This window comes from Barbatula barbatula (genome assembly GCF_947034865.1).
Source record: "Barbatula barbatula genome assembly, chromosome: 13".
In the NCBI taxonomy this organism is placed as follows: Eukaryota; Metazoa; Chordata; class Actinopteri; order Cypriniformes; family Nemacheilidae; genus Barbatula; species Barbatula barbatula.
In genome coordinates this window covers 14,899,986-14,927,491 of record NC_136776.1, presented here as the reverse complement: position 1 = coordinate 14,927,491, position 27,506 = coordinate 14,899,986, and the positions used below count along the sequence as shown (strand labels likewise).

The following is a 27,506-nucleotide window of genomic DNA, read 5'->3' as shown; positions in this document are numbered from 1 at the left end:
GAGTTGTTGGGGGCGGGCTTACGGAGGAGGCTGTAACTGTGGCCATGGCTCCCGGACCGCCAATATATAACTTGAATGATAGAAATGCACGACTCGTGCATTCTTAAAATACACATAAGTTCGTTTTAACGCACATATACCGCACGTTAAAAACGTAGCTTTTGTTAAAAGCGAGCCGTATGGATGCGCAGGTTACAGAGCGTTGCAGCATCAACTCTGCGCCAAAAACAAACAGCCCGCAGAATGCATCCGAAAATGCACCAAAGAAGAAGAAATCTCGAAGGGGCAAAAGAGGGAAACGACGGAGGGGCAAAAAGGCAAACGAGCCTCCGCCGTTTTTACCACCGGAGGTAACGTTAAATGTATACTGTATGTGTTTGGCTCATGCTAACCGTTAGCCTGCGGATATTATTGTCACCGTGACGTTTAAATAGACACGATCTCAAAAGTAACACTTTAACAGCGTCATTTCATACATATGAAATGTTAATGTTATTTAATAACGCTGTAATAACAGTGTTTTATTACAAGATGCTCAGCAGAATATGACGTATAGACAATATACCAACTGTGACATCCGCCAAAATGACGCAACTCTAAAATTATGATATGTAAAAACGTATATTATTATAAATATAAAGACAATTGTGTTATTGTACAGAATAATACAATACAAATCATAAACACAAAATTACTAAATCTCGGATTTAGGATATTTTCCACCTCGACCCTTATTTCTGGAAGAGCACTGTTCCAATGTTAATAAAATCTTACTTTGAATGTATTAGTGACATTATCGGTGCTATTGTGTTAATGTTACTATAAAGTGTTTTTAATAGTAATAGAACCGTGATCGGAGGGAAATATCCAAAATCCGATGTGTCTGGAACGCAGCATTACTTTTGCCACATACAGTTTGTCAAAATCTCTTCTGCAGCACTTTAAATTCAACTGATTTGTTATGTTTTAGGCTGAAGAGGGAAACATTGAATACAAGGTACACAGGCACTATCACAATATCAAGTAATAAAGAAATGAAACTCTCATTTGAATGTGTTTTCTGACATCACACTGTGCACACATCGTCTGCGCAGCTGAAGCTGGTTAACCCCACACAGTATCGGTTCGAGCACCTGGCCACGCAGTTGAAATGGCGACTCCAGGAGGGCCGCGGGGAGGCTGTGTACCAGATCGGGGTGGAGGATAATGGTCTGCTGGTTGGACTGACGGAAGAAGATATGAAAACGTCATTGAAGACCCTTCGCAGGATGGCTGAGAGGTATGCAGCCTATACACCATGAGACGTATCATTCATGCTTTCATGTAACGTGTCAAACTCTATGACTTTGTGGAGGGTTGGAGCTGATATCACACTTCTGAGAGAGAGGGAAGTCGAGTGTGACCGCGCTCGACGGAAAATCGCGGAAGTTCTCGTGCGGAAAGTTCCAGATGACCAACAGGTTAGCTAGTGATGCAACAGTGAGTCGTTTTAATGTAAATTGCTGTTCTTGTAATTCTAGCAATTGAAAACTTTGCAACGTTCAGATACGCATATTTGAAAAACATAAAAATAAACAATTCATGAAATCAAATCATTAAAATTAATTTTGTGTTTTGTGGTAACAAAATGTCTAAAAGTCTGGAATTTAAGTTTTTAATCACAGAATGATTAGATCTCTAATTTCCCCCCTTTTTCAAAACCTTGTACATCCGCATTTGCCGTTGACCCACTTATGAATGTTTTACTCTTTTTTGAAGTTGTTGTGTTTGTGTGTGTGTGTAGTTCCTGGATCTTCGTGTGGCTGTTCTGGGTAACGTGGACTCAGGAAAGTCGACCCTGCTGGGCGTGTTGACTCAGGGAGAGCTTGATAACGGGCGAGGGAGGGCGAGACTTAACCTCTTCAGACACCTGCATGAGATTCAAACCGGACGGACGTCCAGCATCAGTTTTGAGATCCTTGGCTTCAACAGCAAAGGAGAGGTCAGTGATTTTCTTTTTCTTAATGGTTTATTTATTTTATGTTTCTCCTTTAATAAGTTTATGTTAGCTGTTTGTGTTTTTTGGATATATTTTAATGCAGATGAAGATTATAAACTTTTTGGGAATCTTTATCACTTCTGTTGTGTTTTCTTTTTATATTTATTATAAATATTATTTATGTTTTCAAGCTGCTATCAGCTTGAAAACATAATGTCTTTTAATGTCTTTTACATTAAACAATAACTTACGGACCGAAAAAGCGAAACTTTGAAATGTGATTGATTTGTTTACAAATATTATTTTAGCTGTAGGACAAAGGCGTGGCGGTTGAAAGAACATTTTAATAATTAAATCGAACTTGCAAACACAGTTTTACCCAATTTGCCAAGTTTGCTTGCCTTATTGTATGGGAACGTAAAGCAATTGTCTTTTTCTCATTGATTTAGGTAGTGAACTACAGCGATTCCCGTACAGCAGAGGAAATATGTGAAAGCTCTTCTAAGATGATCACATTTATCGATCTGGCTGGTCATTACAAGTACCTGAAAACCACCATATTTGGCCTGACAAGTTACTGCCCGGACTTTGCCATGCTGGTTGTAGGGGCCAACACAGGCATTGGTTAGTATTTTCACATTATTTCGATGAATTGGCATGCAAAATCGGTTATATCCAATATACATTATATTTTATTTTCATTTTGTCAAATTCTCTCTTAGCCGGCACCACGCGGGAGCACCTGGGTTTGGCCATGGCCCTAAAAGTGCCCATATTCATTGTGGTGAGTAAGGTGGACCTGTGTGCCAAAAGCACCGTGGAGAAAACCGTCCGTCAGTTGGAGAGAGTTCTCAAACAGCCCGGCTGCAACAAGGTCCCCATGGTGGTGGCCAACCCTGATGATGCGGTGACCGCCGCACAGCGGTTCGCACAATCTTCCAGGTACACGTGAATCCGCCAGTGCATTGAACTGGATCACAAAGCATCGCGCCAGCCTTGTTACCCCATCGCTTCGTGGTGCTTTACGAGTTTGTGTGTCTGCGTGTAATGACGCATCTCTGTCCCCATAGTATTACGCCCATCTTCACCCTCTCCAGTGTATCCGGGGAGAATCTGGATCTTCTGAAGGTCTTTTTCAACATATTGCCTCCTCTAAGCAACAGCAAGGAGCAAGAGGAACTCATGCAGCAGCTGACAGAATTCCAGGTACACACAAACACACCACACACAAGGCAACACGCACGCTGTCTCCATCCTAGATTGATGTGATAACATTGTTTCTTGCAGGTGGATGAGATTTACAGTGTTCCTGATGTGGGGACTGTAGTTGGTGGGACTCTATACAGGTCAGTCCATATCTGTTACGTCTAAAGCTAATCGCTTTCATATTTCTAGTTGAAAGTTCATTTTTGTGTTTATTTCCTCTCTGTAGCGGCGTGTGTCGTGAAGGAGATCGGTTAGTCGTGGGCCCTACGGACGATGGGAAGTTCTTGAGGTTGAAGGTGTGCAGCATTCACAGAAATCGCTCCGGATGCCGCGTGCTGAGAGCCGGACAGGCGGCTACGCTTGCGCTGGGAAACTTCGATCGCTCATTACTACGAAAGGTCTGTGAAACTGTAATGAAAACAATACATATTGCACTGATGCAGTGAAGACTGGAAAACAGTAACATTGCAATTGTGTTTTAAGGGCATGGTAATGGTGAGTCCTAAGATGAACCCGACCATCTGCTGGCAGTTTGAAGCCGCCATCGTCCTCCTGTTTCATGCCAAGACGTTCCGGCGTGGTTTCCAGGTCACGGTGCACGTGGGGAATGTGAGGCAGACCGCCACGGTGGAGTGCCTGCTTGGCAAGGTGTGATTGTTTAAATTCAGTTTAGTTTTGCTGAATAAAATGTACTTACCAGATTTACTTTTTTAAGGGAAGAAACCCCCCCCGTGCTGTTAAATTCTTTGTACACGCAAATATATGTTCCTCGATTCTTAATTCTCCTTCAACAGTGATCCTTTTTTATTTTAAATGAATAAAAACTGTTGCTTTAGACAAGTATTTATAATAATATATGTATTTGAAATATATCTCTGCGTGTGTCTTAAAGGAGGAGCTGCGGACAGGAGAAAGAGCCGTTGTGTCTTTCCGATTCTTAAAGCACCCCGAGTATCTGCGCGTAGGAGCCAAGCTGCTTTTTAGAGAGGGTGTGACCAAAGGGATCGGACACGTGACGCACCTTCTGCCGTCCACCCAGAACCACGTGCCTGACCAGAACCGCAACCAGAACCACAGTTAGATACTTAAAGAGACCCACAGGAAGTGACATCACAGACATTTGTTTCCATCATGCAGTCATTTCCTTGACCTGCCTTCGCCTACTAATTCTATCATGCACCTTTTATTCTTTCACTCATGTTAGCGACAGGCTGCGTTGCGCTACTTTAATCATAGATGTTCCTGTTTAAATGCTTTAAGCACCTTTTGTAGGTTTGTGGTATAATGGTTTCTCTCCAAAGTGTGTCTGGTGGGGTAAGAGCTTGACATTTATTTTAACATTTTTACTTGTGCGTGGGTGTTTCCAATATTGAGGTAATTGGATGACCTTGAGAAGGCATGTGGGATTTGGAGTCTCTAAACTGGGCGTCTGGAACAACTCTTTCCTGCATTATTATAGATATGAGAATGCAATGGTAGCATCTATCTGATTGGAAAATGTGTAATTGTCCATTTTGGCTCAGCAGTATTACACATTTGCCCCTCTTAGAGGTCCACTGTAGGACATTTAGCAGCGTCTAGTGGCTCGCACCTCCCCTTCGAAGCACTACGGTGGCTTACACAGAACTAAAATATCGTCAGTAAAACATTCGTGTAGAAAAAAATTTGAGGTGACCTCAGTGAGATATGACCAGCTTAAATTTCTGTGAAATTTCAAAATACTTTTTTTTCATTTTGTTGCATTCTTAAATCGCATTTGACACAAATTTGCGTTTTTTCATTTATGACAACCATTGATCAACTCATTTGTTGGTGTAATGAAACACCGCCCCCTTTCTTTAGCACGAATCGGGCTTGATGTGCCAAGTTACACATGCTAATGACGCAACACTTTTGCGCACATCATGTGCTTATTTGTATGGAAGGTTGTTACAGGGTTTGAGTAAAAACACATGGCAGCTTTGTGCAGTGTCTGTTGCGAGATACCACGCATGCACTGGAACCAAGATAACAATTGTGTTTCGTTCACCCATGCTTTTCTATTCGAGATATTGTGCAATTATTAGAAAGATTGAATGTATTGATCATGGATCTAAATGTACCGATTACTAACTAACAATGTGACAGATGTGTAACAGCCTATTTTATTCAACAGCGTCCTAGTATATGCTTTAGGCTTTATTCACCAGAGTGAATTGTTCGTCAGAACCATTGTTGCAAAAATTGCATGGTTTTAAGAACAATTTCATTTCGTTCTCGGGTTTCACATTAATTGTCAACAGTGCATGTTGTGCTTACACAAATAACTGAAGTGCTGCCGGTTGGCTATATTAATGTTGGGATGTATCGTCATGTAGGCTACTTCCTGAAAAGGTGAAACCTGCTAACAAGAGCCGACATCTATTGCTTTGGTGTATTAGTAATAAAGAATTAACGTCTGATTGTGGAAGCCCTTTGTTGTGGTTTCATTTTTTATTGAAGAAATATAATAGTTTGTTTTCGAAGATTAACTTAAAATAAAAAAGACGAACATGTAAGGATGTTGGCTCAACATTTTTATTACGATAAATGATAAGTGGTATTTGCGCTGCAGAATAAATTGTTAATTGTTCACAGAACACACTGTTGTAGCGTAGCAGCAAGCACCATAAGAACAAGTTCATGGATGGCGTTACGGATAAGATAAGAAAAAATATAAAACTCTCAAATCTGCAAGAGGTTTGTGCAACAGAATCAATCTAAAAGAAAACCAATAGCAAATCACTAAAATCCTTCATATGAGACATAATACTCTTATTTCAATATATCGATGGATCTGTGCCATCGATAAATTCTCCTTTACGTTCAAACATGCATGCCTAAATGTGCATCTAACTTCAATCTACCTGTGCTAAAAGGTTTAAACCTTACAAACATGTAAAACATTCTGCTATGAAACCTTTCTTCATGGTTTTATTCACAGCTCGCATCCGATGCGTTCTTCATAACTTCCTTCGGTGCTCCGGGTCGAAGCGTTCATTGAAATGATAGACCTCATTTCCTCCCCCAAAACCTCGGCCTCATCTGCGCAGATTTTGAGATTTTATGCAAGGCTTCTCTGTCGGGGCTTGATTCGTGGATACAGCTACAAAAAAAAGCAAGTGTTATCCGCTTGTAGTAAATAAATGCAAACAAATACGACAACTGAACGTGGTTTCTCACCCCGAGCAGGTTGCGAGGTATATAGCCCTCGTTGTCGGCACATCTCGCCCACCACCACTCGGTCTCTTCGTCGTCTTCCCTTCTTAGGACCGTCAGACAGTCTCCTTCTTTAAACGATAACTCGTCCGGAGACTCAGCATCGTACTTCCACAGGGCATAAACTACACCCCTGTTCATGATACCCATCTTCTCCTGCACACCTGTGGAATAACAGCAGAATGCACCTTTTTTACAAATGAGTTTGAGTTATGCTATAAAACATAACTCTTGTAAAACACCATGCTCTACAAGTTTGTCTATTTTTTAATAATAGGTTTCACACCGTAGAGAAACTGGGAGCACTGGGCATAGCCTTCCTCCATCTCCTCGCACTTATCTGCTGCCGTCTGCATGTCGCTGTATGTCATGGCATAAACAGCAGCTCCGGACTCCACAAGGAACTTACACACCTGCACGTTATTACAAGAGGCGGCACAATGTAGCGGAGTCCTGAAAGAAAAAGTGATACGTTTTATTGTAATGCAAAATTATATATAGTCCCGGCAAAAAGTGATGTCCAACTTTAAGGTATTTATAATAAAAAGTGTTTCGTCCATTTTATACCATAAACCTCAGTTTAATGGTTTAAGGTAAACGATGAAGGGGGACTTTAAGGCAAACATTGTCCAAATATGACCTCCCTGAACATTACTATTGGCCACTACTACAAAAACAGCAAAATTATGTACCATCCATCACTATCCGCAGCATTCATGTTCACTCCAAACTGCACCAGGAACTTCACAATTTCCGTGTGTCCAGCGCAAACGGCGTTATGCAAAGCTGTGATGCCCTCATCGTTGGGCATACTGGGGTCGTCCACCTGAAAAAAATCACACATGAGCACGCATGCATTGCAAAGCTCTTATACGACGCATAGTCATATTTGATATCGCATCCACTGCATACGAAAGCTTTTAAAGGTCCAGTGTATTGAATTTAGTGGCATCTAGCGGCGAGGTTGCGAATTGCCATCAATGGCTCACTCCACCGCTCACCCCTCCTTTAAGACGTCGTCATGTTTTCGCTTTTTTGCCGAAAGAGATAATGTATTTATGAAACGAGCTCTGTAGAGCAGTTTGACCGTTCAGGGCAACATGAAGAATTCCATGCAATGTATAGCTCATTCTAAGGTAATAAATACTTGACGCTTCATTATGTCGATTTTTATACACTTCGAAAGACATAGTTATGTATATATACATTGGACCTTTAAATTGCTGGGTACTTGATCGGACTAATTTATCTCGACCATGATTCCTCACGTCGTATATGATTCTTTGGACCAGGTCATATTCGCCCTCCAGGGAGGAGTCCAGCAGGAGGGCCAGTGGGTTGAACCGCACACGCATCCCGTGGTCGATGCGCTCCGAGCCCGTCTTGCGCAAGTTTGTTCTTTTGCCCTAATAAACAAGAGAGAATGAATGGTGGATTTATGATTAGGAACGAAGCATCTTATTGTCAACTTATTAATGTCATACACAATTTACTGGTAGGACAATTATTTTTATAAATCTAATTAATCAAGTTAGGCATTTTTTTGACATCAGTAACTTCTACACATAAGCTTGACTTTGAACAGAACGCATATTAAAAGCCCATTGAGGGTCACTGGTTGCCACTTCTGCTCCATTTAAATGTTTAATGAGATCTCCGTGCAGAATTTTAGTGTGACTGGTTGCTAAGCAACACCCCAGAATGGATGTTCTGATTTGAATCTCCACTGACCCGGCCTGTTCTCACACTCTCTCTCCAGCTCTCCTCTCTAGCTGTGATTGTACCTGAGATGGGATATATTTTTGTGCTTGTTCCAAATACAGCCCTATAAACTCAATCCTTACGATCCACTTGGAAACGTATAGAAGCACGGACTTACCCCATATTACAGTCATGAGAAAACCTAAACGACCCATACATTCAATGACTTATGATGTACTAACAACCGCATTGTTTGGGACAGTACCATGGGATGTAACACCTCACAAAACAAGTCAAACACTTAAAAAAGGTTTCTGATTGGTCGGAGAAACCAACTCAGGGTGTATTCTTAATGTGGATTTGCCTACCGGTGGAAGCGTGACCTGTCCTGTGACCTCTGGAGCCTTCATATCAACACTCTCCTCCCCCGGCTCTTGCTCTGTTATATTGGGATATGGAGGTGGGGGGTAAGGTGGGTACTCCTCAATATAAGGTTCTGGAGCGGCCGGGCCGTAAACTTCCTGTTCCTCTTTCAGTGATGGTGGAGGCAACAATCCAGAGCTGCTATCATCCGCAATGGGAGATCGAGGTGGAAGGGGTGGAGGGATCTGATCTTCATCCTCTTTCTCACACTCCGGTATCGTCGCGTCATATCGTCCTTCCTGGGGTACGGTACCATCCTCAGCCTTTCCGTTGCCATCCTCAGCCTCCACCTGCAGGAAGCCCGCGGGGATGATGGCGGTGGTCTCCATGGCCGCCAGTGTGGTCTTCTGGTAGAGGAGCTTCTGGATGTTGGGTCCGCTCGGACCCTCGGGTTCGGTTATAGAACTGCGTTTTTTCAGGGGCCTGGGCGCGTGGTGCAGTCTCTTCCGCAGGGCCTCCAAATCGGCATCGCTCTGGAGCCGATGGGAGTTCGAGAGGAACGGCTGGAGTTTGGTCGGACTGAGGGGGCGAGGAACGCGTTCTGTCTCCTGGCTCTCGCCGGAGGAGGTTGAAGGGGCCGGGCTGGTCCCCTGGTCCACCTGATCACCATCTAAGCCTCCAAGTTTCTCAGTATGACTGCTGTCCTGAGGATAAGACTGCTGCCCCCCACTGGACGGGATGACTGGTTTTCCGTACACTGAGAGAGGGACAGAGATTGGAAACATGCACTGTTAAATCAGCTATATTAAACAGGAGGAGTGACATTTCTCACATATCCCAGAGTAAACGGTATTAAAATAAATCGTAAATATTGTGTACCACTGTAGCCTGAATAGACAACGGAAACAACATTAACATTATTTAGCCCAAACTTCACTTCATGCAAAAAATCAATAACTGTTAAGTAGTTTTAATTTAATTCATTGCAATTAAATAATTTATTACAATTAAATATGTATTCATATGTTGTTTGTCAAGAAATTAAATGAATGAATAAATATTGTTTAAAAAAGTTGACAAGCATTTTTTAATACTTTATTACGGTTAAATGTTAGCAAAACACAAAGGGTGACTAATAATAATGATATATAACAATACTTTATTCTTTTATTTTACAATAACCAGTTCAAAGTACATTATTCTTTACTTAAGATAATACATGGTTGAACGAACGGTTTTATTTGTCATGAATAATTACCTAAATAAACAATTCTTACACCAATAATATCATTCTATATTAGTAAGTTGTTTATGGTTGTTCTATTATAAGAGATTCTTATGTTTTTTCACGTTTGTTTGGAATGCCTTTTTGACTCGTGTTCCTGTCCTGCTGTGTCCTTCAAGGGTGCAAAAATGTCGTTCCAATACTTTGTTGAAATATGATACAAAATTCAGACAGATTTAACTAGATTAGACTGCTGTAATAATAAAGCGGCTCGATTCTAATACCATATCTAAAGCATTTCTACCCTTAGGCGAACTTTTAAGTGGAATGAAAGCTCCTGAACTCCAAAATGTCACAAGAAAGATTTGGATTATAAGTATGAAAGAAACATTGTCTTTTTAAAATGACATGTGTGGAACGCCACAAAGTGTGGAACACATGTGAGGTGTCTGTACTCACGTCGAGGTTGTGATCGGGTCAGCGTGCTTTGTCCTTGGTAACCCTTCCCAAGAGCGCTCTGTTGGGTGTACATTGAATAGATAGAGCTCGCTGCTACAGTCTGGGGCTTGCGGAGCGTGGTGGGGGTGGTTGTCTCTTTCCCCGCCTCGGATGTGAAAGGACGTACCGTCGCGGCGGGTAAGGTGTCCGGTTTGGAGGGCACAGGTTCCGGTAAGGTGTGGTTGTGGGATGGAAGGGGCATCGGAGGTTTCTGATTGGCTGATTTGCCTTTACCGGGGAAGGTGCCTGTGCTGTATGGAGGTTTGTTAAAAGTAGACTGGCCTGATAAAGCAGGTTTGGGTTTGTTGGGAACGGGCGGAGGAACCTTGCCAAATGGTTTCTCTGCAGACTAGAGGAGAAGAGAAGAACACAATCAGCATATAACAAAGATTCAGCATAGAAACTAGATATAAAGCACAAATTTAGATTATATGAACTCATCCATCACATTACTGAGGTTTAATATGTGTATCAAGTCGGTTGCTTCTGTTCTGGTGGTGGGATCTATTTAATATCTTGATATAACAAAAACCTCAGGTGTTTGATGCATTATTGCTTATTTTCTCCACAGCATCTCTGTAATTCTTGTCATGCGTTCATCTATTGTAGATTTTGTTCAAAGGTAACTTCACCCTAGAATGACATTTCTGTCATTTCGTTTCAGAACAAATATTTTCCATTCAAGGAAAGGCTGTCAGTCGCTAACATTTTATTAAAAGCCTCCTCATGTGTCTACACAAAACAAAGAGAGCCACGTGAGTCTGAAACAAGTTGAGTTAATGATGACAGACTTTAAGTGATAGTTCACCCTAAAACGAATAGTTGCTTGTGTTTAATAAAATGCATGTCAAGTTATAATAATTTCAACTTTTATTTATTTATCCATGTCAGTTCCAGACCAGTGGACCAATCGGTTTGTCAGTGAGACTCGTTGTTAAGACACGGTTTTAACTTAGCGGCTATGTTTATGCAAGAGGCCCCAGAAGACCCTGCGTTGTGAGCTTTTGTTTACAGTAGCAAATTATACTTTTCTTCCGTTATTGCATCCCATCTCAAAAGTGTGTCTTGAGACTCTCGCGTTCAGCACTGCTCATTATTTTGGGTCGTTGTTTTCTATTTTTTGGAACATTTTATTGGTGTATGTCCTGCATTTTTAGACAAATGTGTGCAAATAGGCCGTAAGGCCTAGTTATAAAATGTCACCGGTGCACTTTTTTTTTTTGAATCACCAAGGACATGACTTAAAATCTTCTTTACAGTTTTACTTAAGACAAAAATAACACCTACATGACCCGAGGGTAGAAAAATAACAGCTTATTCTTATTTTAGGGTGTACAGCGCCTTTAAACATATACTTATGCCAAATATAAAATCATCCGGCATCATTTACTCACAGTTGTCATTTCAAACCTGTATGACACAAAAGAAGATATTTTAAGTAAGAAAGATGGTAACCGAACAGCGGCAGCCCCCTATTTACTTCTACTGTATGGAGTCTGGACACAAATCAAATGCAAGTCAATGGGTGCCGTCGCTGTTTGGTTAACAACATTCTTCTAAATATCTTGTTCTGTGGAAGAAAGAAGATCACACGTGGGTGAAATGACACGAGGGTGAGTAAATGATGACAGAATTTCTATTTTAAGGTGAACTATCTCTTTTAGTCACTCAGTGCAGTACCTGGGCATCCCTCAAGAGGTCCTCGCTACTCTGGTTCTTTCGTAAGGGCAACGGCGGCGGTCTCAAATCTGCCTGAGGATCTATGAAGAACATTACAGATGACATAGGTAAGCAACATGCCTTAACTATCACATGGCCCTAACATTTAAGGTTTATAGTTGTACCTTTCTCCTGGGAAGCGTGGCTGGTCATACGGGGAAGAGTGGAGGAGTGGCCACGGGCACTGCGGTTGGTTTCTGTACTGGAGAATAACTCTGAATCTTTGGACATCTTACCTGTTAGGATACCAATACCTGCCACATGAAGAAAAGACAAATGGTTCAGAGTCACATTTGTACAAGAGAATACAACGGTACAACACGGCATGGACGGTACGACAGTGTATGTCATGTGTCCGTAAAATGTATGGTAAAACTTTACTTAAAGCCTTTATGTATAATGCATTATAAAGGGTTATTAAAGTCTATGAGGCATTATAATGATTCATAATGTGTGTTGTAATAAATTGAATATTGTTGTAAAGAATCATTATTAAGAAAAACTGAACAGAAGTATTACGCAAATACAACATCGGACGTCAAGGGCGTCGTTTATAACCTGTTTGATTCCCATAAGCATTATCACATGGTTATTTAATAAACAAACAACAAACGTACCTGTGGTTGGTTTGGGGAGAGGTTTGGGCACAGTAGTTGTCACGTCGGGGTGAGGAGGCTTCACCAGGATCTCTTGTCGGGGAGGAACCAGGGGAGCTGGGGTGGTCTGAATATACGGCCCAACGGCGGCAACCCGGGACGGCACAGTGGGCTGAGAGGTCTGGCTTTCAGAGGGCAGCTGCAAACACAAGACATAATGAGAGAACGTTACATTTCTTCCAAATAAGAACAAACCGGTGAAAAGCGGAAAGTTGCTCACAGGCAAGATTTCTTTCTGTTGGAGAGCAGCTTTCTTCTTCCACAGTCGATCTCTCAGTTCGGCCACTCTTTTGTCCATGGCAGCCATCTCGAGGTTTCTCTTGTTTAGATTCTCTCTCTGATGCTGGAGTTTGGAACTTTGCTCCTGGTTCAACTTATTTCTCAGCTGAAGGAAAAAGGACATTTTTCATTTTAATTTTAAATCTATTTTTGTACATTTTATTTCTCTAGAACTCTTTATTGCATCCTTATCAGCTATAAGGGTCATTTCATGGAAATATATATACTGTTTATATAAAAGATCATTCAAAATATTAATAAAACGATAATACAAAATGAGCTGTATAGTGTACAGCCCTGCTGGTAATTGTGACATCACAACCATCATTTACATGTGTCTTAAAGAGGAAGTAGCTAAAATGAGTCGTTTGATTTTAAAGGGCATATCTTACATAACGTTAACATTATAAATGCACATTAAAAATAAAATGTGTAAAAAGTTTAGCGTATGTGTACCTGAAGTTCTTTGTAGAGCCTCTCCAGTTCTCCCGTTGAGTTCGGTCCCGCTTCGTGAGCGACGTCCATTTTGCCGCTTCGTAGTATCTCTAGCTGTCGACTCAACTCCTCCACCCTGCTGACGGCCACCACCAGCTCCCGCTGTTTCTGCTGGAACAGGCCGTTCATCTGATCTATCTCCTCCACTACAGAGAGAAAGATTAAGCATTTCCATCTCGTGTTAATTACTCTCTCATTTCTTTTTGCATGATCATTTGTTGTTGTCCCTTATTATTTGTTAAGTCGCTAATGGCGTTTTAATATAGGGAAACAGTACAAAAAGTAACTTTTCCATTAGCTGGCAAATGGGCCACAACAAATGATGTCTTTGTAAATGATCTAGGAAGATAATGAGAAACCTCTCGCAAATTATGTATCTCCATCATAAGATCGTAATGAAACCCCAGAACGCAGGGTCTTCTGGGGAAGACTAAAAAAACAAAAATGCCTCATTTGAATTTAATTAAAAGGTCTACATTTACATATTCCAATGTTTTAGTCAAATTAAAAAAGAATTCAATTAAAGAACAGAGTAATATTTCAAATATAAATAATGGACGTCTATCAGTTCTAGAAGCACCAAACAAATGTCAAAATAAACCTTTTCTCAGACTAGTTTCAAACAATCCCCTATCTGACATTATTCAGCCAAACAGGAAGTCCCTGTCCAAACTTACACAATTAGTTTGGCAAATGTTGCTACATGGAAAAACACATGTTTAAGTAACGTTCAAGAAACGTTTAACTAACGTCAAAGTAACGTTTAAACCGTCGATGTTTCTGATTTTCTACATTCATTTTTATCTGGTCTACTCTCTTAAGTTCTGACCTAGTTTACTGTTGCTGATGCGTTTCTGCTCCACTTGTCCTTTAAGAGCTCGAACCCTCCGCAGTTTGGCCTCCTGGTTCTCGGCGTTCTCCCGCAGCAGCTTTAGCTTCTCCTGCTCGGACGCCTGCTGCTGCTGCTGCCTCTGGTCCTGCATCTTGAGGAAACGCAGTCGCTGCTCCTGTGAGATGATGTTAGGTTAACATCTCGCAGCTTGAATTTTTAAGAAACTCTTTAATTAAAAGCGCACTCTGTTTACATTCAGTCTGATGCTGGTAGAAGCTTTCATTTTTCTATTTACTGTAAACTCCTATCTTGTTTCTCTTGACAGACTGAGGGATGAGTTTTAAAAAGTCTGTGGGTCATAGACATCAATTAAATAGCTTTTCATTTACTACCTTAGAGGCCAGTAGCTGTTGTTGGGCGTTGATCTGGTGCTGCTGTCGTGACGCCATCTCCTGCAGCTCACTCAGGGTGATGTCCATACGAGGAGGAACCATCTAAATATTCAGAGCAAGACTTTATCATAACGGCCATCTACTGAGCGTCAGAGCCACTAATCCTGAACGGTTATCAGTTTGTTTACGCAGAAACCTCAAAAAAGTTCATACTCACTCCATTCTCCATGTGTCTGTCCACTGTCCCCTTCCCCGCATTTCTTTTGACAGGAGGCTCTGGAGCTCGGTGACCTCCTGGAGTTAGAGAAAGCAATAGTTGTAAAAAACGAACAAAATGGTTGGTAAACCCCACAAACTTGCTTTGAAAGAAGGACTCGAGAAATGTCCAAAAACTGAATATTTTAGCGAATGGGATGTGAATTGAGCCAGTAAGTTATGGCTGCACAATTTTAGATAATGGAGTTTAATGGAATTTAATGAAAAGAATAATGCAAAATGATAATGCCTAAAGTTTGTAAAATCAGTTTTAATTATATTAAAGTATATTTATAACCATTGTCTTGCATTCCTTCTTGCCTAAGGAAGCTTTGCTCAGTTTCCCTGATCTCTCAACTACCAATGTTGACCTAAAATATGACTGAACTAAACTTTTCTGCAAACCTTTGCTATATAAACATTTGCAATATTTCAATGATTTCTTGCAGCCTCACAATAAGCCGTTCCCCGTACATCCCTAGCAACCTCTCAGAAAACCCTAGCAACAGCAAAGAAAGGAACTACGGTACACGTCAAGGCTGAATCACACTGGTCCAGCAGCACGGTTGGATCAGTGTGACTTGGTCTTTGCTGATAGCACACATACCTCTTGGAGACATCTATTTGATGTCTGCATATACATCTGCAAGATGTATAATACATATCTGAGATGTCTCCTGTTAGACAATAAGATGTCTGTAAGATATTTATGATATAGAATGTATGTAAATTGCCTTTCTAAGACGTTTTACACAGCAGATGTTTTCCAGATCTGGGTAACACTGTAGCATTGTTGCAGCGAGTTTTGCTCTGGAATTTACTACCTGTATTTTCTTTACAAACAATCTAAGCTAGTAGGATGAAAGTTATGAATGCTTCCAGGAGCACAAAAAATCTGTTAAAGATATGTGGCCCCAAATAAGAAAATCTGTGCAAGTTAGAACATTTAAGTCAACGGTTTCGCCCTTTAAACAAACCACCCATGAAGACCAGGCACAAAAAGCCTAAAAAGCAGAGATTGAGTCGGCCTTGAAGTGAACCTTATTACATAATAGCTGTTTGACCCGACTGAACAACCAGTGCTCGTTTATCAAGCATATGCCCGGGTCCCACTTACATAACATACACTTCAGCAACAACAACACTAGCCGCTTATATAGGTTACATGATAAACCAGTCTAAGAGCAAAACAATGGCCAGCAAATGACCTTGGTCACAGTCTGATACTCCCTGGGTCCTAAAAAGAGCTTACCGGTTACACAAGTGCATGGTTTTACCTTAGCTCTGTATGAAAACAAACCACAAACACGGCGATTAGAAGCCACGCTGGGTGTAATTGGTAATAATTACCCCCGAAAGAAAAATGAGGCTGTTTATGTGAAAAAAAGCCACGCACACAAGGGCGACACAGCCAGCGCTGTTGTGTAAAAGGCGCTCTTTGTCCGGCACGAAGGGCCAAAGTCACTCTGTGAAATCGGAAACCGTGCACACAGTTTTGCATGACTGGGATGTTTAAACCTCTCGCGGGACGAGGGAGGATTCACTTTTAACCTTTCGTGGGACGGGGGAGGTTTCACTTGAACACGATGTGTAAACAAATAAGCAGCGATTGTGACGTGGAGTATTTTAAAAATAACCTGCGACACAATGAAGAGGCAGGACCATAGTAAAGTTGTGGTTACTATGGTTTTCTACAAATAAAACCAAAATACCATTGTTGATTATAATAAGGCAATTTTTTTACTATATTGTACAGTGTAGATGTAGAACATTTTCCCAGTTCGCTAACAAAAAATGATTTTTTGGGACTATGGGACTACTGAGGGTATTTTGTGTATGGCCCATAACATGCGTTTTATGTGTGCTTATGCAAGAAAAGGGCAGAGAAAATGAAAAACGTAATTGTATATAGAAAACATATTGCGTGTGTGTGTGTGAGCATACCGTATGTCTGACTAAGCTCTTCATTTAGGCTTTCGATGCGTTTGACGGTACAAGATGACTCACACACACAAAGAGTAACTGTGTATGGTGGACACCTGCTCATTTGTCTCACACAGGTGTTCCTCTACCCCCCGGATTCAGCATTACAGGACACAGAATGTCAATATCTCTTTGATGTCTCAATTGTTTATTAAAGAGCGCAATGAGAATAAACGGAGAGCACATTTCTTCCATGACATTGTCTTTTTTAACCAAATGATCTTTCAAATTCATTTTATTCTCCCTAAAAAAAACATGAACGTTCTTCAACGTAGGCCTTTGCGTAGTTGCATACTATACGTCAACTACGGTCTCAATTGTTTCTATAGACACTGTCAAGTTTGACCATCAAGGCTTTTTCAGATTTGCATACAGTATTTTCAGGAAGATACAGGGCTTTTCCTGCATAGCGAAATCGGAGGCGGCCGCCTCCGTCAAAATTTCGTGCCGCCTCCGACTCTCGGCAAAATGATGTCGAGTGTATTCACAAAAAACACTGCTGGCATTCAACAAACTGTCATTTGTAACTGCACAGAATGTCTGTGCTTTGACGATCTATTTATTGAAAAGATACCTTAAATGAACGCGCTGTACATCATTGCAATGATTTTAGCTGTGAAGTTGGCTCGTTGAATCAGAGTTATACTGTACACGGCGAGTTTGCCAGTATGAACGCATATTGTGATCAGAACGACGCATAAAACAAATGACTCATTTGAACCGCTTCGTTTAAACAAAATGTAAGAGATTCATTCAAAGCTCAGTGAACCACAGGAGGACGTAGGATTTGAATGAACTAGGCCTACACGCGCAATGCACCCCCTCCGCCTCATTTTGGTCCTACCCTAAGGCAATGCCCACACAACACACCAGCCTGCAGTAAATAATTTATACCCTCTCAGTCGTAACCTTGTCAAATTTACAACCTCTCTATTCCCACTCTCCCATGAAAGGAAATGACATTCACGCTGGTTCGCATCGACGCCGTGTGACATTGGAGGGCCAAAGGCGATAGGATGCAATCGAATCCGCCATTGAATTGGCATGAAAACAGGGGCGGTCTGGGTTTCAATCATTTATTAATCATACAACAGTGTGATCAGCAAAACTATCTCGTAGGATCTGTTTAGCATTAAAAATTGAATGTTGTCATATCGCTTTAACATTTTTTGGTAAACCACATATATGTAAGGATTAATGTGGTAATGTGTAATGTATGGAATAATGTCAACTACACTGAACACACATAAATTGTAAAAATTTACAAAAAGGCAGCCCCAACAATTTTTGAAATGAAATCTGATTTGTTGCCCAAAGCGAACAATTTTGTTGCACACAAATCAAAAACAACAACCAAAAAAACGGATTTTGTCAACTTTGTCCCAAACAATACTGTTGAAGGCAGTTATCTCTATCTCTCTCTGACCTGTATCGTGGCCGGGTGCTCTGTCATGACGCAGGAAGAATCGCACCTCCGCCCTCTGCTGACCCCAGCGCTGCAGCACCTCGATAATTCGCTCACTGTCGCCAATCACGCGCTCTGAGAAAGAAAGCGGACAATTAAAGACAAGGGATGCAAATTAGATGGCAAAGATCCATTCTGGAGCGATGTACCGCTGGACCTTGACACCACTGTCGCATTGACACATGCAGAATAAACTCCATGAAAAACGCAATGACTTTTTGTAAAATCAGATGCTTTGAAGAATCTTCACGCTACTTTTTTTCTACATAGTGAATGCGTAGAACATGGGGCTTTCAAGTTCTAGATATGACCAAAATGTGATGTGTACATTAATCTATATTTTATGTCATCTAAGACAACAGGATAGCTTTGTTTAAGCTCCTAAAAACAACCCCTTCAATTGTTATTAAGCAAGTCTGTTCGTAACACAAAGCTTTCAAATAACTTATACAGCAAACAAGTTGTATGAACCACTTTTATCGTAGCTTTTGGTGCCAAATTTTTCATTTTGGATGAGCTGTTTAAATCTCAAGTCTTTTGGAATTGACTTGCACAAACTTATTACTAAAGGCTTGATCACTGTGAGCCAAGAACTCAACTAAGAAAAGGCAAATAAAGCACGTCAGCACATACCAGAACCTCTCCACATTTCGGCCAGATAGCAGTCCACCTCCCCCGGCTCTTTACACATGTCCACCACATCTCTGCACAGCGTCTCCGGTGTGATGGGAAGTTCGGTGAAGTGCTGGTCACTGTTGCTGAGGTACACGGTCAGGAACATCTGGCCCAATAACAAAGGAGGCAGTGTTACAATGCGCTTCCTGGCTTTTTAAAGGGATAGTTCACTCACATTGTTCATAAACACTGACAGCGGAAACTTTTTCAGATGACTGTATTGAAATGTACTGAAATGTTCCAAGACCAAAAAGAAGGTCCTTAACTACTACACCAGATGCAGACATCATTTTACAATACAGTTGTGCGTGTCGGAAAAGCTGAGATGGGTGGCTGGCCACAATAAAAACATTGCTGTATTTCTGTCTTGGCACTTTAACTGCCGCCGGCACAGATGGCTGTCACATCAAGAGGGTTCTTATCCAGAAATAAAACCCGGGCGTGGGGTAATTAGTCAGAAAGCACAGAGCCAATTGATTTGTAGTTTTGAGGTGAACAGCACTTGAAGAGTTTCAGAGGAGAGAACGAGGTTGCTGTCGATGCAGAATCATTTCAGGAATACTATACATTCATCTAAAATAAGGATCAAACACAGATGAAATTGTATTGCTCGTTGAATTCGTGTAATATTGGTTTCATTTTGCTCATATATTTGGAATACAGGTTGTGGTATCTCAATAGATCTGATCACAGTTTTTGATCATTTGCTCCACTTAAAGAACGAAACCATAAAACACAACATCGATTTTGGAAACAAACCACAACGACAAGTCAGAAAACAAAATAACACATCAGACGACAATTCGACAAATAAGTCAAAACACGGAAATGGGGGTGTTTTGTTGGAATGGGAGAGTTGCAGATGATCAGGACGTTCAAGAAGTTGTGTCAACGTTACTATGAAGAAGGACATTCATATGCGATGTAGAGATTCAAAGCAAATTTCTTTATTTAGGCTACATCCAGAAGGTACATTTTTTTATCTTAAATGTTGACTATTAAGTTGTATATACCAACAAAAATGTTACTAAAATTGTTCTTCGAACTTCAGCTTTGTTTATTAAATTGTGTTTCTTTTCTATTAGGAGTCGCAATCATTAAATATTATGAAGCATTCAATGAGCAATATCATTTCATCAAGTTGTATGTACCACAAAAATGTTACTAGAAATTGTTCTTCGAACTTCAGTTTCGTTTATTAAATTGTGCTTAAATAATGTGATGCACGTTCCATGAAACCAGTATTGTGTGTTGACCGTTTCATCGGACACGCGCGCCGGGACTGCAGCTAACTTCCGGTCTGTGTTTGGCTAGTGTCTGATAATAGAACTATTTAAATTTGTATTAAATACATAAATGTATATTATTGCACAATAATTGTATTCGATAAACGATTTGTTGAAATTTGTTGTATGTTCATTTTATTAAATAACATTTTTAAATGGGTCCTGTAGTTTTGTCGCATTTAAAGAAACCGTATGGTACAATGACATCTAGCGGTTGAGTTTGGTATCTTAGTCTACATTCAAACTATTGGAGAGAAAAATAGTTCTTCTCGGTTTCCTTTGCTAGTTATCAGAAATAATCTAAAGGCACTCTGATGTTTGCGAATGTGTACCGGAAGTTAAGGAAAGTCCACGAACGTGTGCATGCCATGCGCAATAGTGTTTATGTTGTCACTTTAAAACTGAACCGAATCGTGAGTGTATTGTAGCGATTTTTTCGTATTACGTATATACAACTACGTATTTTAATTTACAGTATCTGAATGAAATATGTAGATGAATAAGAGGACATCCTCTTTCATTGTATTGAAGGACAAACGTGTGTTTATTTTCAGACCGTCGGCAGCAGAGCTATTATCACTTCTGATAGAGTGAAAAAAACTCAGCAGTTCTCTGTTACCGTGTGTGTGTGTGTGTGTTTCTTGGCAGGGGAAACCAAGGTACAACTATTGCAGCAGATGGGTTGAGGGATAACTCAGTGGCTCTACTACTTTAACCTGAGAAAGACAGGAAACAGGAACTGCCTGGAGTTCTTCAACCACATGCATATGTACTTATCAATTTGCCAAAGGGGTCAATTAACTCGTATCCCCCTTGGATAAACATACAAAATAAGCTTATATCTTGCAGACAAACCTAATTTTGCCAGCCAAACCAGCACTGGCAAATTTCTGTCCCATCTTTGATAGATTTGGTTTCATGCTTGCTTTTAGGTTCTTTGCATTTCTGGATCCAAACCACCTGAATTTCATGACCTGCAATTCACGGCTCGAATATAAAAAATGAGATTTTCACTAAACGAATTTCAAAGCCATTATCCTGTCTGTATCTCTTGAGCTGACCTGTGGAAGTCTTTATTGGATAAACAGCTCTTTGAGGAGGATGACAAGCTCTTAAAACATCCAAATCGAATTGTGGATGGAGCATATTGCCTCATGCCTACATGGAAACGCAGCCCTCTTACTTATTTTTCCTTTCATGGACGATGATTTCAGCGTCATTCTAGGCCAAAAAAATCTAATGATGTATAAAAGTGTATCCTATCGTAAAATATTAGACTTGTCTCTTTCCATCGTCATTTCACATTCCAACTATTCATCTAATCTTTCATCATCGCACTCACAGCATTTGTGGGACATTTCTAACAACATTTTGTCAGATTCTGCCGTCTAAAAGTCTGGCTGCTTGATGAAAAGTGCTTTGGAGTCACTGCTTGCTGCCAGGGGACATAAAACCCTCGAGAGATCACAGCTGATGGTTACAGAAAAGCCCATGTGCCGAAGGTCAGCCCGCGGCAGGGATTCCGCGGTTTATCCCTAGAGGAATATATTTCTGAGAAATCGTGATGTTTTGATCCTATCCTAGAGATTGAGCCAAAGCCTTAGGATTACAGTAATGTATCACTATTTTGCAACAGGGCACTGTTTATGTTGCCACAGGTAACCGCAGGTGATGTAACGGATTTGAATAGTCAAACATACTGCCGTGTACTACCAGCTGACAAGTTCTTCCCATCTCATTTGAGTCTTTTTATATTCAAAAACATAACATATCCTGGTGACGAGTCATGCTGGCGTGTTTAGCAGGGTCATTTCCTCTCATTCACTGGTGTGTACAAAAATATTTTATTCTAAATAAATGAATACTATACAGCATTACGTTTTTTTCAGACTTAATATCATGTTTTAGTTTTCATTTCTGCTTTAAATACGTGTTACCTTCAGATTTTATCACTGTTGTTTATACTATGCAGATCAGTTCATTACGTGCATTTTGATTGGTCGAGGGAAAAGGATGTCATTCTCGAGCGATTCATTCAAAGGCGTTGCCTCGGGCAACTTTGCATTTCATCCTTCAAACGAGTAAACATTAAACAAAAGGTTTTGTGACTAACACTCATTTGCAATGGAGAGTGCAGCTATGATGTAACAACGTTTGTGAGAACAAATGTACCCATTTACGCCAGACTCTGAGAGTCGACAATGCCGTGATACTGAAATAGTAGTTCAATTCACAGATTATACGATATTCAGAAAACATTTCCATTATTGGACACACGGTTAAAGAGGTTTTCGGTTGTTAAATGCAGAAAACCGCAGATGCATTGTTTAACCTTGACGCACAACCAATGACACGGCCTATTCAAGCACTCTGGTTTTCATGAACTGTAGAGGATCGTTTCACTGAAAACATTGATGGAGCTCGTGCAAAGGTTGGCGTAACCCCACCAGACTGAGTAGAAAGAAAAACAGTCAACCACAAAGTCAAGAAAAAGACCATATCGCAAGACAAGTAGATGTAATCCAACGCATGCTGAGGGCATCAATTATTTAGTCCGATCACTACAACAGCAGCTGTCAATACAAGCTCCGATTGGACAACACCGTGAGCTTTAAACCGCTCTGCTCACATATTTTATCATGACTGATGAAGTTGTTAAAGTTCTTGGCGCATTTCTCAGAAATGAAGACATAGATGCAGCAGGGCATTTGCGCCCGCAGTCGGCACACAGTGTGCAGGCGTGTCGCTGCAGAATCAGCCATACGGCCCTGCTGTTGACACAAAGCACGACTCATGTGAGGATTAGCGTTGAGTTCATACAGTACTCTCCAGCCCACACACTGACCCTTTAAGACCTTGCAGCCCCAGGGGACAATTTATAGTTAATTGAATAAAAATGCTGAGGCTTTTAAAAAATAGCGTCGAGTCCCTGAAGGTCTGAATTTTCTAATAGCTTGTATAGATTTCATTTAACTTCTGCGAGTTAAAAAAACTCTTGAGCTGACTTTAGGTTCTCTTTTTAGCTGTATAAACTAATATACCATGTATTGAATATTAGATATTATCAAGAAAGTTGTGCTGAAGTTATCGAAGTGTTGAAAATGAGGATTAGAGTGCCAAAGACAGCACCAATAGGCAATTTCACTCTTTTACGTCTCACAAGTAGCAAAGAACGTAATGCTTATAATCAAAATAGTGACAGAAAGTGAAGCAGGTGTAGAAAGAGACAAAAACGTGAATGAGGAATTAGGGGTAACATTTGATTCTTGGATGCATCGCAATGAAGACGTGGATCAATTGACAAATGTCAGAAAATGTATTTTAAAATGTTAGTTAATGTATTTATAACGCAATGTTATTGAAACAAAAAGGTGGAACTCAATCGCGGAAGCGGCGCAGCATACGGACAGTTTAGAGAGCGCACACGTCGCTCATTATTGTATTATACTTGATTAAGTGACAACAGAAACAGAAATATGTCTATGAGAACGGCTTTATTGTCCAGCTAGTTGCATTCAATTACAGTACGTGACAGTTCAGAGACTAGAAGCAAAAGTGACAACACTAGTCTGGCGCAAATGCGACGGTGATGACATCAGAAAGATAAAAATGAGTACGTCAAGAATCAATTCTGAATCAAATCGTGAGGGACCAAAGCATCCCCCCAAAAATCCATAAATCTATATAATGTAAACGGTTTGTTTAAACTTTTCACTAAACACTTTGAACCAAATTATGATTATTGAGGGCAAACGGAACCCACTTGTATTTTTGTTCATTCTAGAGCAAAAACAGAACAAAGAATATGAAATAATATCAAATAATTGTATCAACATTCTGAAGGAAGATTGCCCAGCCCTGTACCATAATAATCTAAAAGGTCAAGTTAAAAAACTCAAGATGCCCGAATGCCGTTTGCTCCCAAGGAGCCGAGCTCTCCAAACACGGACTCCTTTGCATAGCGGCAATGTTGTTGTGTGGAATGTGATCATGGCAACGGTTGCTGCGACAACCGGTCGCCTCGATTCTGGTCATTGTTTCCCTGCGAGGCCTCAGGTGGCTGAAAGGGACTGACAACAATCAGTGATATTTATAACTCCAAATGTACAGCCTTTGAACTCAAGTGGGTTGGACAATTATATTACCAAAAGCTAATCTCATTCTACAAGCGCTCTCGGCCCAAGTCATCTATTCACCTGTCAAATCAATTTAGAGTCTTGAAAATGGTTTGTCTGGCTACTTACTCGATGGGAATTTTCTATAATTAAAATAGATGAGATGACCACACAATAACCCAACAAAGGCCCAACCATACCGACCAAACGAGGGAAGCTACGCAACCATGATCACGTTCCTCTAGGGAACTGTAAACAATACTCTGAAATCGTGAATGCATTTTAAAACGCAGGGTACTTCTCTAAAATGTCAAGCTGATAGGAATATCCCACTTCTGCTTCTTTCCAATCACAATTGTTGTTCCGTTGAGATTTACAACAGCAGGTGATTCTCAGCAAAAACAATGAACGCAGCGTTCGAGAAGATTTATGGGATGAATGCAGAACACTATTTCAACTCACAAATTCACCTGCCCCTTAAAGCTCAAATACATCGATGTTCTCATAAACATGAGCGATTCAAAAAATGTATATAGCTTCACTCAGATGGAGATAGGTTTCCTTGAGGGGTTCAGACAAATGTATCTTTCAAAGATGTTTAGGAAAATTTTGTGTTTCACACTACCTCTTTAGGGAACAACCCACATTTTTTAGCTAACTCCGGGGTCCTCTGAGAAATATAATCACATCCAGATAGGAACATCTGCAGTGTATTATTTCACAACGCTTCTCATTTATTTTCACCTTCGCCAATATGTAATTCAAGATAAATTTGTCATTGCACAGCCTGGTACGACTTCATTCCGAATAACTACTAGTTGTGTTGGCTTCACAACTTGGAATGTGAATTGTTAAGAGTTTGTTTATGTTAGTAATAAATCAATACGTTGAATGAACCTAATATCGTCACATACTGACTGTCAGCATTTCCTTACATTATTTACATATAAATGTAATGTACATTATTTATGCAAATAATTGAATACTTCAATTTACTTCAATGACTTTCCCAAAGCAAACCCCACCATAGCAGTGATAACAGCGAACCCCATCCTGTTTAAATCTGTTCATAAAACCCCATATTCTATGTTAATAATTAGACGCCAAACATTGTTCGTAAACAAATATTGTGCTTATGACCTCAAATATTTCCCCACGTATGTCAAGGTTATTTAGTAGGTTAGTATTCAAAACTGATTCATGTTCAAGATTCTTTGTAAATATCCTATACCAACTCACTTACAATGGAAACCATTTCCTAATAAGCTAAATATAGGATACTGTAGCCACCTTAAACAGAAAAACACCCGTATTTCTGGTTGCAGTAACTAGAACACCAAACAGTGTATTTTGAGTTCACGGAAAATCAAAATGCAAAGATTTCGTGTGTACACAAATCATTTCTGTCATCAATCGACATCTGTAAATGCTCTCATTCTAGTTTGTACATAAGGATTACAGCTTACACGAATGCAGGGAGGCTATAAATCCACAGATATTACATACTGATAGTTCATCCAAATAGAAGGCAGACATCCAGTGACGAAGCCAATGGAGATTAAGGACTTACTTGAAAATTAACCCTTTCCAGTGCACCTAATCCTGTTTCTTCACAAGGGAAATGTCAGGATGACAAATGGCCCCTGTCATGTGGACAGGAGTGACAATGTCCAAAATAAAGTGATTTTACTGTAGATGTTATGCATAAGATGGTGCGACTTCCACCGCGAGTGACTCACCTACATGAGTAACCGCGGCTTATGTCACACTAAAGATTTTTGTCAATGGAAAGGACATGTGTGTTACACCCCAAAACAACATAACACAATAAAACCGTCCTTAACAAATCTAGTTTGTCCAAATATGTGATTTAAAAAGGATAGGGGCTGTTATGACGTGGAGATCTTCAACAAAATCCCTCTTACATTGTATAGGCTACATATTCTGCGCTATGCACACAGACAGAATCATGCTTGGGGTTCAAATGAAGATGTCTACTCTATATGAAAGCGTACTTATGATCCCGTCTGTTGTTGGTCGATCATTCGTCCTTTACTAAAATGTATTTCATGGATATTTGATGGATGCTCTGTATCCTCTAGTGTCCATTATAAGAGGACATGTTATGACATCTCCAGAAGACACATATAATTCAACCTCTCTCTCTCTATATATATAACTGACACCGATACACATGGTGTCTTTTGTATTTATCATTAACCTCACGATGATCGGAGTAGCCGGTTAAAACATATATAATGCAAAACATAACCCAAATACATCTGTTCAGTCCACGTACAAAAAAAACAGGATTGAAAACCCAAGCGGACGCTTAAATACACGACCTCGTCCTCGACTGAACTTACCGGCATCATATTGAAAATGTGCTCCAGATATGTGTTGTTGATGCACAGAAAACGACCCTCTTATTTTGCTCGCCCGATAAGAGCTTCTTGTTTCAGATCAGTCGTAACGTTGCGTGAATTATCCTCTTCTTTTACGCATCATTTTAGCAGATCGCTTTCCTCCGACAACTTTGCCCGACAGCGCTGGTTTATTCTCGAAACCTGTTGCGGAACGAACCCGCTAAATAAAGTAAATAAAGTAAAGTTTCTTAACACAGATCGCCCAGACAGACAGAGAGAGCCGCAGACCGTCGTAGATGCGATCGCCACCATTCGGCGATATTAAAGCGATAGTACGACAACGGTTTTACGATATCGCTTATCGTTAAGGCTGCGGACCGCTATGCGGATCGTAGGTCCACATCACATCCGTACAGTTCGTGTATGGTCGTCGTTTCTATGCTCGATCAACAAACGCAACCCAACCCAAGATGACGCTGCGCGAGATCCCGAGTAACCCCAGCGCGCGCACGGAAAACTCCTCCTAGCGCCGCGCGCGCTTCCCGCCCCCTTCGTCGGTATTACCTCAGAATCCAAACCCGTTAGCGTTACACCGGAAAACGGTTTGTATGAACGAAAATTGTATAGTTTCGTGTTTATTTGAACTCCTTTTGTGTTTAGAAACTCATAACGCGAATCATGCAACATGAAGAAGCCTTTGTTAGTGTTGCTCAACTGGCAAACGCGTGAGATCTATGGACCACTAGGGAAATTACACTCCAATCACATTTATTTTCATTT

General features: G+C 40.5%; 2 protein-coding genes across 2 annotated transcripts; one reads left to right on the top strand and one right to left on the bottom strand.

The window, feature by feature from the left end:
- gtpbp2b (GTP binding protein 2b) lies at nucleotides 1-5,723 on the top strand. The gene is made up of 12 exons (XM_079471472.1): nucleotides 1-350; nucleotides 971-997; nucleotides 1,095-1,279; nucleotides 1,355-1,460; nucleotides 1,784-1,981; nucleotides 2,428-2,602; nucleotides 2,701-2,920; nucleotides 3,049-3,184; nucleotides 3,266-3,324; nucleotides 3,411-3,582; nucleotides 3,668-3,832; nucleotides 4,077-5,723. Exons 1-12 carry the CDS (start codon nucleotides 180-182, stop codon nucleotides 4,263-4,265), a joined length of 1,803 nt encoding a protein of 600 aa, XP_079327598.1. The 5' UTR covers nucleotides 1-179; the 3' UTR covers nucleotides 4,266-5,723.
- tp53bp2b (tumor protein p53 binding protein, 2b) lies at nucleotides 5,662-27,216 on the bottom strand. The gene is made up of 18 exons (XM_079471471.1): nucleotides 26,727-27,216; nucleotides 18,918-19,065; nucleotides 18,246-18,359; nucleotides 14,799-14,875; nucleotides 14,582-14,683; nucleotides 14,187-14,364; nucleotides 13,319-13,503; nucleotides 12,804-12,968; nucleotides 12,545-12,722; nucleotides 12,053-12,181; nucleotides 11,889-11,968; nucleotides 10,170-10,557; nucleotides 8,491-9,242; nucleotides 7,690-7,827; nucleotides 7,114-7,247; nucleotides 6,708-6,874; nucleotides 6,386-6,585; nucleotides 5,662-6,308 (listed from the first exon to the last, which is right to left on the bottom strand). The coding sequence occupies exons 1-18, from the start codon at nucleotides 26,733-26,735 to the stop codon at nucleotides 6,267-6,269; spliced, it is 3,186 nt and encodes a 1,061-aa protein (XP_079327597.1). The 5' UTR covers nucleotides 26,736-27,216; the 3' UTR covers nucleotides 5,662-6,266.
- Nucleotides 27,217-27,506: the final 290 nt, after the last annotated feature.